Source organism: Acipenser ruthenus, chromosome 17 (assembly GCF_902713425.1).
Source record: "Acipenser ruthenus chromosome 17, fAciRut3.2 maternal haplotype, whole genome shotgun sequence".
Lineage (NCBI taxonomy): Eukaryota > Metazoa > Chordata > Actinopteri > Acipenseriformes > Acipenseridae > Acipenser > Acipenser ruthenus.
The window spans coordinates 2,660,753-2,676,858 of record NC_081205.1 but is presented as its reverse complement, the minus strand read 5'-3'; the positions used below and the strand labels follow the sequence as shown (position 1 = coordinate 2,676,858).

The window sequence follows — 16,106 nt, the reverse complement described above, 5'->3', positions numbered from 1 at the left end:
GATTAAAGAACCGAACATTTCTACTCATTAAACAGGGCCCAAGATGACCTTTCTAGAAACAGCAATTAGATTTTGTTCCTGGCAGCAGAGGCGTTCACTGTTATCAGTCGGATACTTGCTGAAGTTTTAGCATACATACTGTCTTTCTGACTTCCTCGCGAATACCCATAGGCTTGTGGGCTCAGAGATAAGGGGTGCTGTGTGTCTTTAAATAGCTGAGGTTGAGCTGAATGAAGCCACAATGACACATCTGGGCATTGGACTGATAGGGCTAACTGTCTGTGGCTTTAGAAGTGTAGTGGTAACCAGGGAATCAACTCGTGAACAGGCAGGCAGTGCCCGAGGAAGAAGTGACAGTCAAGCAGACCTCATCACATACCCGACCCGCTTTCTGGGGATTCCCTTTTGGAACTTGTACAACTTTGTTTGCTTCTGGTAAGTGTGCCCTTCCTCGTTTTTAACTGCAGGCAATCTTTTGCATATGCTGTGCTGCAAATTTAAATGTGAACGAAAAGATGTTGGTAACTATTGTCCCACTGTGTATCGTTTCTATGATTATATATAATATAAAGGCATTTGTCAGTTTAAACTTCTGTTCATTGCATGCATGGTTATATTGATCCACTTTCTTCACAGTTTTTGTGTTGTAAACGGGTCCAAGATTGACATATTTTCAGCTGGTCAGGTGGTTTGAGAAAGAGGTACAAAGCAGAAGGACAAACCAGGTGGCATTTATTGAGTTAATAAGAAGGGATGAGGCTAGAGCTGAATCACAGCTCAGATGTACACCTCATTATGTAACGTGTTACTATCAAAGCTTCTGGTGACAGGCATTGGGGTTTGGTCTAAGCTCATGATGTGGCTGCAAGAATACCACAGGCTAATAGCATTGTTGTAAATGTGTCTACAATTACTTTGGGACAATCCATTGGGTAGGTGGGGGGACTTTAGCAAGGATTTATTTTTCATTAAGGGCGTCTGCTAAGAAATAAATAATAATAATAATAATAATAATAATAATAATAATAATAATAATAATAATAATAATAATAATAATAATAATAATAATGCTGTATGGTCCAGTGGTTAAAGAAAAGGGCCTTGTAATATGGCAGTCCCCGGTTCAAATCCCACCTCAGCCACTGACTCATTGTGTGACCCTGAGCAAGTCACTTAACCTCCTTGTGCTCTTTCTTTTGGGTGAGACATAATTGTAAGTGACTCTGCAGCTGATGCATAATTCACACACCTTAGTCTCTGTTAGTTGCCTTGGATAAAGGCATCTGCTAAATAAACAAATAATAAATAATTAAATTATGATTATCATTTTTAATATGTATTGATTATTTTACTGGCATATTGCAGTTTGCAGACAAAAGAATATTTGGTGAAGTACTCATAGAAAGTAAATCAAATGCTATTAATGATCCAGGTGTAATCTGATTCAGATTTTAGTTTCCATTTATAACAGTGCTTAAGGATCAACTAATACTCGTATCACCCCCACCCCTAAAGTATAATCAAATGGAGTAAACTTAATACGCACATGTCGCTGGCATGATCTCTGGTCTTTCACAAACATTGGCATATAAGGGCCTGGGATAGCTGGAAGAGAAGGGGGTTTCCTAATTTGCCCCTGACGCCTGTCCCTCTAGCCTTTTTTTATTTTCTCTTGTCATGCCACTGAACCTCTCAACAGCATTGGGGTGCCGTCATCTCGGATTGCTGCAAGAAATGATCTAGCGCTGGAATTGAAATACATTGAGAATGCACTCTTCCTATACAGAATGAGAAAAGTGTGTGGTTTATTTAAGATAGGGGTTCCTATTGACAAAACATACGCAGTTATTAAACATCTGTTTAATATTCATCCAACAATAAAAGTAGTCTTGCAAAGCTCTACAGACATGGAACTTAACTTCAATTATCAAAACAGATTTCCTTTAGGAAAACAAAAAAAAAAACAGCAAAAGAAAATGTCTACAAATATGTACACCAAAATATCAAATACAAACTCTTAGCAAGCCCTCAAAATGTTTAGAAATTCCCACTACATGAGCATATTAAACACAGCACATGATGTGTAGGTTTCCAGGTGGTTATTCAATGCAGCTGTGCAAAATATGGAAGTAGACATTGCAAGGTGTTGAAAATAAAATAGATGGATTCTCTGAGCTGTTATTTGGGTATTCCATCAAGGGGAATAAATGCACAGTACCATATCACACCATGCTGTCTTTAAAAAGACCCACTAAACAAAAAAAGTTACCATGACAGCACGGACATATATTAGTACATATACCAGTGTACTATCACTGTTTCACTTCAAACATCTGCTGATATTTTAGCATGTATGCAGCGTATAGAGGAATTCGACAGAGATTTAATTATAGACAGACTATGCCAGTTCTTGGCACCAGTATTGCTGTTTTGCAGAATGGTTTCTCATGCACTATTCCCAAATGCTGGCCATGACCGGGACACGTGTTTTTATTTTTATGGGACATGAGTTTGATACTAAATTAAGCAGGGGCACCAAACAAAACAGTTTTGAGCAGTTTTCTTTTTCTGAAACTTGATACAGTACAGAGTTTAGAAAGCAGGAGGGAAAAATGTTTCGTGAAATTAGAAATTCATGCAATCAAAAGAGAATATACATGTATGTGGGGAATATATTCAATAATGACAGATCTATCAGCACATCATGTATGTGGAATAATTCCAACGATATAGTATCTTTACTTCATTAGAGGTACAAGGGGGAGGGGAGGCTAGAAAGATGGCATCTGAGAGTTAATCTGGATTGGAGACTGGAGCCCAGCATCTGAGAACGTTATCTACAGCTAGACCTCTTGGGGTGGATTAGGAACTAGCCTTGTAAAATCAGCAGTGCCCTATAATTCTAATTTGGAACATCTGAAAAATCTACAGATGATTCTGACATTCAGTCTGCAAAGCCTTATCGGCAAATGTAAATGGCTGTCATTAAATTTGTTTCATATTGATGCACATTTTGATGAAGGAAAAGGACGGCAACTGAATTAAACGTTTGTACTGTAGTTTTAAGTTTGGGTACTGAAAATTGCATAGTTAGAATAAGTGTTTCATTCAACATAAAGCATATGTGCAGAATATTATCATGATATGTACAATTTGTTTGTACATAAATTAGATATTGAATTCTTAGGCCACCCCACAGAAAGAGTTGTAAAGTCATACATCAGGCACCTGTATTTTTTTTCCCTGCACATCCCATAACGTGTTTAGTCATCTCAAACTGCCTGCTAACATGTTTCAATGTGGTCAAGTGGAATTTAAAAGTAATTGAAACAGCTTTCAATAGCGGCCTGGTTAGGAGATAGCATCGAGTTCATAACGAGACATGACTGCATCCCTCTGTTTACTGAGAATCTGGAGAGGACTCCTCGGGAGAGTTTAACAGGAAACATATTCCAATAACAACTACACTCGCTGACTTCAAATGTCTCGGGTGTGTTTTTATTTACTTACATGGGTGAAGTAAAAGACTAATGAGATTTCTGTTTCTTGATGTTTTTTTTAATTTTTTATTTTTTTACCAGAAATACATGTTTTACCAATAATAATAATAATAACCTCAATTTAGTAGTACTTCATGGTTCTTTTACCAAATTGTCTAGCTTGGCTCTTTAGGAATGGACCACGTGGAACTCATTTTCAAACCATTGCTGTGTAATGCATTTAATTTATTCCTGGAAAAATGTGAATGTGACTTTGGACTATAGAAAGGGTTACCAAGTGAGTGAGCCGTGTATGAATCATTTTCCTTGACCTGGCTCCTAAAATGAGTGCGTGACATCACTCAGTTGGAATGGGAGTTCCCAGCATTTCCATCACTGTGTTCCGTACTCATTCCTGGAAGAGGACAGCCCACCATGTGAATAGCACATGAAATACAGCACAGAGACTAGTGACAGCTACTTCGACCTCCCCTTTCTTCCGCCACAGCCCCCTCTCTGCTTGCGGACATCCTTCATTGATTTCCACAAAACTTCCAGTTTTGTCTCACAGGAACCCAGAGTTTGCAACTTGGACAGACAGACAGACAGACAGACAGACAGACAGACAGACAGACAGACAAACTGATAGCTGGGGCTGCATTTCTGCCGTCTAGTTTAATAAAACTGGATTTAAAACCCAGGCAGTGCAATTACTTGACTCAGCCCTGTCCTTGACACACCTACACAGATGTTCCATGACTAAACAGCATACTCTGCATACCAGAGGGGCTGCCTTCATTTCCATGGGGAAACGCTTTGCTGGCATTCTCTCTGACACTGGGTGACTCATTGACTCTGTGCTGCGGTCGGAGAACGCACTCGCCCACATGTTTGTGTACCCCATTCCCAGGACAACGCAGACACACAGCGACCTTGACCAGGGTCAAAGGATTGGAGTTCTATTGCTCAGCACTTGAAGTTGAGCTCCTCCTCAGTCCAGCTGTATAACTTGCTACAGGGAGGTAGCCTGAATGCTGAATGCTGCATCTCCATTTGGCTTGGAGGGTGGGCCACAGTTTCCAAGTTAACACATTCTGTATTCCCTGATTTTTATATAGAGTAGGCTACTGATTAATATATCTACACAGGTGCCCAGAAATTATCAATACATATTTCTCAATATTTCAATACATATTAATTCTCCATAGTTGGTCAAAGCTACATAAAAAATTAGATTTGTTTCTGTATTAATATTAAGCATTTTTTATGCATAGTATTAAGTTATATTAATTATAAATATTAGCCAACACAAGTATGTCTCCCACCAAACATTTATAATAATAATAATAATAATAATAATAATAATAATAATAATAATAATAATAATAATAATGAAAACATTACCAAACATATAATCGACGCACATTTGTTATCAAATAACATATTTAAAAGCATGAGCCTGTGTATAATAAGCTTGTCATTTATAGGTATGCCTTTTAATGATAAATTTAATTTAAATTTAACAAATGGTGGACCGTTACCGCGCTCCGCTTGAAACTAGAATTCGTTACACAGCAAGACAGTCCCGATCTGTCACACTGAGCAGGGTAGGGATGCTGAAGCAGCCTAGTGGCCATAACGATACCTTCTCACAATACGTGTTCTGCTGTACGTAACCTATTCTGTTTCAAGCTTGGTGTATTTCGGTTTCCATGCAACCCAACAAGTGGTCAATGTAAATACGTTCATTCATACAGTACAAACACACACTCACTCGTGTTATGAGTAACTTCCCAGCGGTTTCCCCTGGCTGTGGTTACACGCCTCTTGTTCAGCTGTATTGTAAACGGTCTGAGCTGGGGCACACCCGGACGTAAGGACGTATCCAGGGCGTTGTTCTCTCGTATTGAGAAAGTTTATAACTCCAGCGGATACCTCAAACACTCGCAGTTTGGGCTCAAGACGTGTGCTGTGGTTTCACTCTGCTGAATTGTATCGTACCTGCTTACCATACTTTTGAGGGCGATTTTTTTCTTACTATTTTTCATTACAAGTTAATCTTTATCTTGAAGTAAGTTGGATCTAGAATTTATTTATTTATATTTTGAAAGCCTTATGTTTAATATTAATATTCATGGAAATGTTATTGAAGCTTTCACCGGGGATGATTTTGGAACTAGTACTACAGGATCGTTTCCACGCTGGAGTGTGCATTTAAAATCATTTCAACTCCTTTTTTCGTTTTTTTTTTTTTGTGGAGGGAAAAAACATGATTTGAATCGCCCTATTTATTTATTTATTTATTTATTTTACTACTACTTTTTTTACAGGCTATTTATTATTTTTTGCTTTACACGATTTATTTAGGCTATTGCAATGAATTACCGTCGTTGAATTTAATCGTTGAATTTCTGTTTGCAAACCGAATACTAATCTGAGTTTATTGTGATAAAATACGTGAAATGTATCATACAGCATTTATTGCTTAGCTGATGTACAGTAGTTTACACCAACCCGCATTCTGGAATACATAATAGAACATTTTAGAATCCAGATCAAAATTCTGGAATACCTAATAGAACCTTTTAGAATCCAGATCAAAATTCTGGAATACCTAATAGAACCTTTTAGAATTCAGATCAAAATTCTGGAATACCTAATAGAACCTTTTAGAATTCAGATCAAAATTTGGGAAACATTTTCTGATACTTTACTTATGTAGGATTATTTTGCTTATATTTACTTTTTTAGATATATACATATATATATTTTTTAATAAATAAAAACGAAGTGTGTATGATTTGTCAATGTTTGAAAAAAAGAATGAAGAGAGTGATTCTACCTACGTGATACTTCTTGTTTGTGTTTCAGCGCTGAATGGGGGTGGCTTTGTGGATAACGGTCCACGCCACGAACAGACAAATATGCAAAGCCTAGGAAACGCTTGAAGTTGTTTAAGAACATGTATTTGAATTTCCAATGTAAAATTGTATTATTATTATTATTATTATTATCATCTAAAAGTGCTTTAAACAGACGCTTAAACCATGTCCATGCTCACTGTGTATTTGCATTGTGTTTAAACATATACGCTTAGATTTATAGGCTAGTTCTGTAATTCTCAGACTTGGGAAAGCTACAGAAAGTTTATTTAAAAACTTTTTTTTTCTGAACATTTCATTTCAACATTTTCCGTGGAACCCCCCCCCCCCCTGCTCCGCCCCCTGCGGTTGGAATTCGTTACTGCATTAGGCACACGACACACCCAGTGCAGTGCGCTCTCTGCAGTAGTACAGCGAGTGTAGCGGTGTAGGACACACGCCCTCTAGATTAGCCTCGCACTGCTTGCTAAAACCACAATTTATTAATTTGTTTCATTTTCGATTCTTTTTTTTTTTTTTTAGAATTATCTGGAAAGATGCTTCTCTTGTTGCTGGGAATCGTCCTCTTGCACATCGCTGCCTTGGTGCTCTTGTTTGTCTCCACTATTGTTAACGTAAGTAGAACTTTTTTCACTTGCATTTGACTAACTTCAGGGGCTGGTTTAGCACTCCCAGGAACATAACATAAAGTAACAGAACAGGACAGCTGCGTTTTATTGCCGTATCATGATGTTATGAAATGTGACCCTCTCTAGTGCGTGTGTGTGTGTTTATTTATTAGTATTATTATATTGTGTGACAGTGTTTCAGTTGTAACATTGTATAAATGCATCATAAAGAATAACCCACACGGCACACACGCAGCAGTTACAGTTTAGAATGTAAACACGGTGCATTTCTCAGGTTGTATTGCTATTAGTTCTGCCCTCAATACGCAGATTTAGTGTGTGGATATTTTATTATAGGTTAATAAAGAAGCAAGATGGAACTTGTTAAATGCTAGCTCGAAGTACTGTACTGACCTGTTTTTTTGGCCAGAGGCACTGTTATTTGTTCTCACTTCAGTAAAGGGCTCTCGATCACAGTGTGTATTGTATTGCTTCTCTTCAGTAAAGGGCTCTCGTTCACAGTGTGTATTGTATTGATTCTCTTCAGTAAAGGGCTCTCGTTCACAGTGTGTATTGTATTGATTCTCTTCAGTAAAGGGCTCTCGTTCACAGTGTGTATTGTATTGATTCTCTTCAGTAAAGGGCTCTCGTTCACAGTGTGTATTGTATTGATTCTCTTCAGTAAAGGGCTCTCGTTCACAGTGTGTATTGTATTGCTTCTCTTCAGTAAAGGGCTCTCGTTCACAGTGTGTATTGTATTGATTCTCTTCAGTAAAGGGCTCTCGTTCACAGTGTGTATTGTATTGATTCTCTTCAGTAAAGGGCTCTCGTTCACAGTGTGTATTGTATTGATTCTCTTCAGTAAAGGGCTCTCGTTCACAGTGTGTATTGTATTGCTTCTCTTCAGTAAAGGGCTCTCGTTCACAGTGTGTATTGTATTGATTCTCTTCAGTAAAGGGCTCTCGTTCACAGTGTGTATTGTATTGATTCTCTTCAGTAAAGGGCTCTCGTTCACAGTGTGTATTGTATTGATTCTCTTCAGTAAAGGGCTCTCGTTCACAGTGTGTATTGTATTGATTCTCTTCAGTAAAGGGCTCTCGTTCACAGTGTGTATTGTATTGCTTCTCTTCAGTAAAGGGCTCTCGTTCACAGTGTGTATTGTATTGATTCTCTTCAGTAAAGGGCTCTCGTTCACAGTGTGTATTGTATTGATTCTCTTCAGTAAAGGGCTCTCGATCACAGTGTGTATTGTATTGATTCTCTTCAGTAAAGGGCTCTCGTTCACAGTGTGTATTGTATTGATTCTCTTCAGTAAAGGGCTCTCGTTCACAGTGTGTATTGTATTGATTCTCTTCAGTAAAGGGCTCTCGTTCACAGTGTGTATTGTATTGATTCTCTTCAGTAAAGGGCTCTCGTTCACAGTGTGTATTGTATTGCTTCTCTTCAGTAAAGGGCTCTCGTTCACAGTGTGTATTGTATTGATTCTCTTCAGTAAAGGGCTCTCGTTCACAGTGTGTATTGTATTGCTTCTCTTCAGTAAAGGGCTCTCGTTCACAGTGTGTATTGTATTGATTCTCTTCAGTAAAGGGCTCTCGTTCACAGTGTGTATTGTATTGCTTCTCTTCAGTAAAGGGCTCTCGTTCACAGTGTGTATTGTATTGCTTCTCTTCAGTAAAGGGCTCTCGTTCACAGTGTGTATTGTATTGATTCTCTTCAGTAAAGGGCTCTCGTTCACAGTGTGTATTGTATTGATTCTCTTCAGTAAAGAGCTCTCGTTCACAGTGTGTATTGTATTGATTCTCTTCAGTAAAGGGCTCTCGTTCACAGTGTGTATTGTATTGTGTTTATCACAGACCTGGGCGGAGACGAGTGGGAGCAGTGCAGACCTTTGGCTAAACTGTTCCACCACCAATGGGGGCTCGCATTGTGATCCTGCAAACACGTCAGGTGAGTGAAGTTCTCATTTCATCCCACAACTAACCACACATAGATACAGCATGGGGGAGTTGTGAGCTGTTGCTGCTGAAGACACTGCTCGGCCAAGATGTAACCTTAGGACCCATGATCTAGCCTCTCAGTTATGTTGTTTGTCAGTGGCATACTTTGACACCCATTGACAGCAAAATAAAATGCTGTTTATATAATATTGTGTCAACTCAAAATAAACTACTACTACTAATTAATTGCCAAATAAATAATAATAATAATAATAATAATAATAATAATAATAATAATAATAATAATTCAGGTAGTTGTGCGGTTGCTAATAAACTCAATATATTTGTATTGATGTCGCCGTTGTACGTAGTTGCCAGTTTGCATAAAACGGCATAGGCCAACTGTATTTCAATATTCTGCTGCTGCTCTATTTTCAAGTCGGGAGTGTGTGCCTTTCATGTGAACCATACTTTTAATTCTGGAGGTGGGTGTGCCTGCACGCTGCGGTGGCATTTTGCTGCCATCTAGGGGCGCTTGGTTGAAAGTGCGCTTCATTCTCTGCCAGAACTCGCCCTCCCCCGTCTTCTACATCGTATAAATAGGCCTCGAGTTATATTTCCTTATTGAGCTCTTAGTGTTTGTATCTTAGTTGATAGTGTGCACTGTGGCGCTATTTAAAGTACAGTATGTATGTACGATGTATGATTAATCGTTAGATCATACAATCTATGGCTAGATATGTAGTCCAGTTACTGGACACCCAGTAACTGTCTGACAATCTGTGGACTGATTAGCGACATATCATTTGTCCAGATATCTGTCTTCCAGGCTAAGATGTTTCTTGAGTTTCTGTATCATCTGTTTGATCAAGCCCTGCCTTAAAACAAAACAAAAAACTTTTGAAGGGAATGAAGTTTATTCTTGACGGAGTGGATAGTGGGGCAGTAATGTCAGACAGTGCAGTGGTCCGGACACGGCTCTCTGTAACTTACATCACATCGCTTATTGTTACTGTAATCATGAGCTATCTTAAAGAGGACGTAGTTAAAAAGTGAACCCTCCGCACCTTGTGAATACAACGTGTTGTATTGTCTCTCCAGGAATCACTGTCAGAATGTACTCCACACAGAGGTGTGGTTTAATGGAAGCAATCTGTTCTGCAGCAGCCAGTCTGTCTCAGCCCTCCCTTGTGAAGTTTAGCGTGACTTCTCCACTGCGGAGTGGCGCGGCTCCAACCTTTGGGTAGAGAAGTGAAAAAAGATGACGGCTTTGAATCTGCACTCCGTCACATGAGTTATTGTATCTCCTGTTGGCAGAACGCCTGGTCTATTTGTGCCAGAGTTCCACCCAGCTTTAAAAGTAGGGGTAGACAGCTCTGGATAATAGAGATAGGGAATCTGGGGGATGGAATGAAGCGACAGCTTGAATGTTTTGTTTGCAGGAAAATGCATAAATAATGAAGATATGTGGCCCATTGAAATAAGCTTGAAGGCTTCTCAGGTTAAGACACACTTGGTTAACAATGGCAGATGCCTGGATTGAAGTTTGAAGTGCTGTCATACTATCTACACTAATCAATATCTATGGTAGCGCTATAATTTAGATTTTTACCCAGGCCTGGGTAACCAGTTTGTGATTATTATATGGTATCAAGACTGTACTGTGAAAATACTGAATTAAATTGCATCTCATTTTGCAATAGCTTCAGCCTAAACAAGCATGGATAAGATGTCTGGAATCTGATTTGAAATGACCCTGCTTCTGTTTTTAAATCCATTAATACATATTAAAACGTTGTTGTATTATAATGGACTGCTGGGTTTAGAGTGAATGTATTTTAAAATGTTTCCAGAGCTGACAGGTTGGTTACAGCTTCCCTAAGGGTCGTGAGTTTTGAATAAAACAGGCTGGTCTGACGTTGTGCAGCTCTGTGAGTGTCTGTTTCTGGGAAGCAGTCAGATTGGATTTCCATTGCTGGTTTAGATTATGCCGTGATACAGTAGGATGTGAAGCATGCTTGCTGCAGCCCCGGTTACTACATACAAGCCAGTTCAGTTATTTATAAAAATCAAGATTCAATTATTCTTTGGAAGAATTCATAGTTGTACGAGTGCTCTGAAAAACAGATTAACGAGCTCCTTCCCGAGGGTTCTTTTTATGACGGCTGTCAGAATGAATTGAGAAAATCTGATCCAGTTCCACAGGCAGCCAGGACTGATTTGACATGACAAGTCTGTAAGGGGTCTATTGATTGTGACTTTAATTCCTTCAGAGATTGAGGGTTGAGCAAAGCACAGCAAAGTCGAACCCCAGAGTAGACTGAAACAAGCAACTATTTGTACAGTTTATGATATGGACACACATGCTAGCCAAATGCATACTATGTGCCCTCTATCAAAGGTAGAATACATGCCAATGATGCTGTTTGCAAAACAGTCTTTTCACACTAAAGTGTTGCAGGTGGCAGGGGTCTCAACTGTTGTTTTTACATCTTGAATTCCGCAGATAAGGAGGCACTAAAGTCTGGTACTTCACAGTCCAAGTCCAGGTGATTCATGATAGTTCCAACACTCACAAAACCATTTATGAAGCTGCAGTGCAATTACCAATACTCTCAGCACTTTGTGACTGCAGCTCCATGTGTTGCTTGGACTTGGACTTACCAACTTGTCAGGTTGTGATATAAAGCATAGAACTGGGAAGTCTAAAGTCTGTATCCCTTTTGTACAATAATACTTAATCCTGACTCAGCATTGCTTTGGAAAGGAACTACATTTGGAATAAGTGATGACTATCAGATCATTGTCTGGTCCCCTGGTGGAGTAAACTCTTTGATTATCCTTTCCCTGTTTATTGTTTCTGAATGTTACCAGTCATTATAATATAAGAGAAACTTAGGTCTCACGGATTGAGGAAGCTACCTTTTTAGTATTATTTAATATTTACTGATAATGCTGGCGCAGCATGCTAGATTTTTTAAATACAGTAACCGTGAGCTTACTTGAGATAAAAAGCAGTGGAACTGACATTTTGTTCTGATTATATTCAGTTTGTTTGTGTACTATTAACCAACATATTAAGTTTATACAATGACATTTGAATCAAGCTTGCAGAGTTCTGCAGATGGTAGCATGCATATTTGCAAATGCCTAGTAATGGACGTGTCGGTTCACGCGTGCGTCAACATTAAAATGGATCTGTCTGCAAATGATGTTGAATTCTTTGATCCTTCATAGGGATTCGATACAGCCTCTGTGGCATTGGGGAAAGCAGTCCTTCACTTCAAGGCTGTGCTAAACTCGGAATGCAGACACAGCTGAACATGAGAAGAGATAGTTGTCAAAGCAATCCTGTGAGGTTGTGTGTTCTGTTTAGAAACTGGAACACACGAAGGTGGCTTGCATGGCCCCTGAGCAAGAAATAAGAACCTGTGCTTGGGTCTTGAGCCAGCTGCAACGCGTTCGATGGACTTCAGCTATAGAAAGCTACTGCTAGCTGCAGGTTCAGCCTAAGGGTGACATCAGACGATGTCACTGTTCATAGACGTGGCTCTGGTTTTGCATTTTAAATGGTTGCACTTTGCATTCGAGGCAGCAAACAAAGACTTCTGCATGTCTCTTTGTATAAGATTAAAGCAGTCTTTGAATTTTTCCTCTAGTGCACCTTAACCCAGTCAGGACTGGATGGACTTGAAGTGCAAAATAGTCAGTGATTAAACAATTGGAACTACCTTCCTCATGTGACTGGTAAAGGTGATCAGAGCAGTACGGTGTATAGACACCATGCAAAACTGCTTAATTTTGTTTTCGCCTGTCCCCTTTGAATTTCCAGACTGCTGATGTTGAAATTTCATATATCCGTTTAGTCTTTGATAGGTGAAGTGGTAGCAGTATCAGTCCAGAGATGATAGAGATTAATTAATTTAGTTAGTCCAATAAAAGGTATCACCTCTCCGTATCTGTTTAGAGAATTTAAAGAATCGCCTAGTCTAGATCAGTTTCAGTGCTCTGTGTATTAATGATTCAGACTATTTCTTGCATCAGCAGTGATGAAGGTTCAGATGATGACGACGTGGAGTTCGGTGGTTTTGGATCAGATGACACAGACTCCGCAGTCTGATTGATTACGCTTGTAACTCAGGCAGTTTTCTATTGAACATTTTAATGCTACAGTGCTACTTTAGATTTTTTACTTAGAGAGATTATTGTAAAGCCCTTTATTTTAGTGGACTGAAAATTTCACATGTTTATATATTTTTTATAAATGTAGCGACTTTTATTCTAGTGTTTTTCACCTACAGATGTGTTTTTTCAAGATGTGCTTTTGTACTGCACACTGTAGCTTTAAAGTTGAACGTTTGTTTTGTGAAAATATTTGAAATGACAAAACAGTGGATATACTGCAGCAGCTGTGAATTGTATTTCACCAGTCAATAAACATGTTACCTGCACTTTAAACATGCCTAATTGTAAATGCAATCTACCTAATGTTAAAAATACGCCCTCTGCAATAATGCTTGTAATTTCGCCTCTGCCTGGCTCTTCCAGTCCTGGTCTTTGTTCCAACCCTGTTCTGAATTGTTTAATTGAACCAATGAAACCTCCATCCAGACCCTGAAGTAGTTTTACCTGTTAAACCTGGAGTGGAATAGCCCTCCAGGACCGGGATTGGACACCCCTGCTTTAACCAAAATGACGCTTTGTTATTCCTTCTAAAATGTGCAAAACAAAGCGGACGAGATGGGTCTTGATTTTCTTATGAATGTGTCTCGTTTGGATTTCAGAATGGATTCAGGCGGTCCAGGCCACAATGATCCTGTCCGTCGTCTTCAGCGTGATTTCCTTGTTCCTGTTCTTCTGCCAGCTCTTCACGCTCCAGAAGGGAGGGCGCTTCTTCCTCACTGGAATCTTTCAGATACTTGCAAGTAAGTTCATTCGGTGCCAAGGGACTGTCACAAACAAAGTTCCAATGTTGAATCTGAGCGTTACGTTGACTTGTATTTATTTTATCAACGTACACTAGTGTCCTGCTACCTCAATAGTTTCGACTGCATTTTTACGATAGACACATTTCTATCCGGCACAGCATCCAGCCAATTCCTTATAATAACCTGAGCAGAGCAGGGCTTGGTGGATCCCAGTGTTTCTACCTTGACAGCATGACTGGGTAGCCCATTCCAGAAGACAGAATCCACCTAGATCAAAACCGTTCCCTTTGATTGTGTGAGCCTTGTGTCTGCTGCAGTTACGTAGGCAGTGAGTTTTAACCTTGGCTGAGCTGGGAGTGGGAGCTCGGGGCAATAGTGTTTGCTGTCTATTGTGCTCCCGCACCCACTGGCATCGAAATAAAACAATTGCAGCGCCTTCATATGCGTGCAGTTAGGGTCATTGGTTTTGCCAGAGGGGGAAAAAATGAACACTGTATAATGGTTATGTGAGTAAAACCTGATTATTATTATTGGTTGGCAGAGAGGAACAGTGCGAGTGACAGAAGTTAAAATGTCACTGCCACAAGCTTGTAGGCGCTACTCTGCGCTTGCCAAAAGAGGCTGTCAAATATCAAATGTTATCATAACACTGAAATATGAATGCTGACAGAACGTTTTCTCATTCTGTGCAACTTTCTGAGAACGTCTATGGAATCCAGCCGGTTTGCTACATTGCTGTGGAAATAACCTCTAAAAGCATTGTACTGCCGTGTGCGCAGTCGCTCATAGAACATGATAAGTCGTTGTGTGGTATGTGTGTGTGTGTGTGTGTGTGTGTGTGTGTGTGTGTGTGTGTGTGTGTGTGTGTGTGTGTGTGTGTGCATTTGGGTGTTCAGTGTTTGGCTGGACTAATGTTTTGTAACACAGAATCATTCGCTATTAAAGAAAATTCGATTCAGTTGAAAAACGTAGTTGAGAAATCCCGGATGACTCCCCAAAAAGTAAATCTATTCAATGTAAAAGATGTTCTACTCATCAGAGCAGACTGTCCGGCATCCTAGTAAAATATCATTTTTTTCCCTTTTCTTTAGGTCTTTTCGTGATGAGCGGAGCGACAATATACACCGTGAAAAACGCGGATTGGGTCCCGGAGTCGGCGAGCTATGGGTACGCTTATATCCTGGCTTGGGTCGCCTTCCCTCTCGCTCTGATCAGCGGATGCATCTACGTAATCTTGAGAAAACGTGAATGAGCTTTCATCAAAGGCACCAAGACATCAGTACTGCAGCGTCCATAGAATTGAAACTGATAAAAAAAGAAAAATTTGCAAAAAAAAATACTGTTAAAATTTGAAGATGTATATAGTATCTATGGTTTAAAACCTATTTATAACACTTTTTACATACATGTACATAGTATTGTTTTGCTTTTTTGACCAGGAATATCTTCTCAAGCTCTTGTAAAGCTAATTAAGTACCTGCGGAACACTCATTTGTAACGATGGAATAATCATGTTTATGTCTTTTTTTTTTTTTTTGTTCTGACGCCAAAAAAAAAATAGAAATCAGAGTTTTAGTTTGATTATGTTAACCAAAGCGCATGTATAAAATAGAAGTCTAGAGAGCTTGTGTTTCAGCTGTGTTCGTTTTAGAGAAATACATTTGCTAGAATAAATGGATTAAAAAAAAATAGCTTGATACATTTTAAATAATTTTCTGTAGTTTTTTTTTTTTTCAAACAATGGTGCTATGTATTTACCATTCCTATTGTTGATAGCTATTTAGCCCTCTCAGTAGAGAGTCAATTAACATGATATAAAAACACTTTACTTTCGTGTAATGTACCTGTGCCTACCTGCTTTTGTACACAGAGGATTTTACTAAAGTATTTCTTTTTTATTCTTTTAATAAAAGCATTTCTAGAAGATTGGAATGACATACTAACTGCTCACTGTACTTGGATCTGTACTGTACTGAACTATGCTAGGGTCTGAATTAAATCAACATTATAGTGCTGTGCTATATATTTTATATGTAAGAGAAACAAGCTTTAGAAATGGTGCCTGCTATTATTTGTAATATACACCAGTGCTGTTTTCAGAACGGTTGTGTAAGTAAGGTTAGGGAAGACAGGAGGAGGCTGTTCAGTTATTCTGCCTTGATTGCTGAATACATGACTGTAGATGACAGCTGGTAATACACATATTTAGCAGCGGAGAAAGAAAAGGCAACGTAACAAAGTCAATCTTGCATAGCGACATTATCTGGAACAT

The 16,106-nt window shown here is 39.0% G+C and overlaps 1 protein-coding gene across 2 annotated transcripts; it reads left to right on the top strand.

Annotated features, from left to right (window-relative positions):
* Window positions 1–310: 310 nt before the first annotated feature.
* LOC117423701 (peripheral myelin protein 22-like) lies at window positions 311–15,758 on the top strand. Of its 2 annotated transcripts, none has more exons than XM_034039790.3 (5): window positions 311–435; window positions 6,884–6,975; window positions 8,823–8,916; window positions 13,691–13,831; window positions 14,926–15,758. In XM_034039790.3, the coding sequence occupies exons 2-5, from the start codon at window positions 6,898–6,900 to the stop codon at window positions 15,084–15,086; spliced, it is 474 nt and encodes a 157-aa protein (XP_033895681.1). In that variant the 5' UTR covers window positions 311–435; window positions 6,884–6,897; the 3' UTR covers window positions 15,087–15,758. The 2 variants fall into 2 exon arrangements, with proteins under 2 accessions (XP_033895681.1, XP_033895680.1); XM_034039789.3 differs by lacking the exon at window positions 311–435 and adding an exon at window positions 5,395–5,550.
* Window positions 15,759–16,106: the final 348 nt, after the last annotated feature.

What these genes read in the sequence shown, in the direction of transcription:
- LOC117423701 (XM_034039790.3), top strand. Translation starts at nt 6,898, where the DNA reads ATGCTTCTCTTGTTGCTGGGAATCGTCCTCTTGCACATCGCTGCCTTG. An exon ending in TTGTCTCCACTATTGTTAAC is followed by an intron (nt 6,976 to 8,822) that starts GTAAGTAGAACT and finishes TGTTTATCACAG; the next exon opens with ACCTGGGCGGAGACGAGTGG. An exon ending in AATCTTTCAGATACTTGCAA is followed by an intron (nt 13,832 to 14,925) that starts GTAAGTTCATTC and finishes CCTTTTCTTTAG; the next exon opens with GTCTTTTCGTGATGAGCGGA.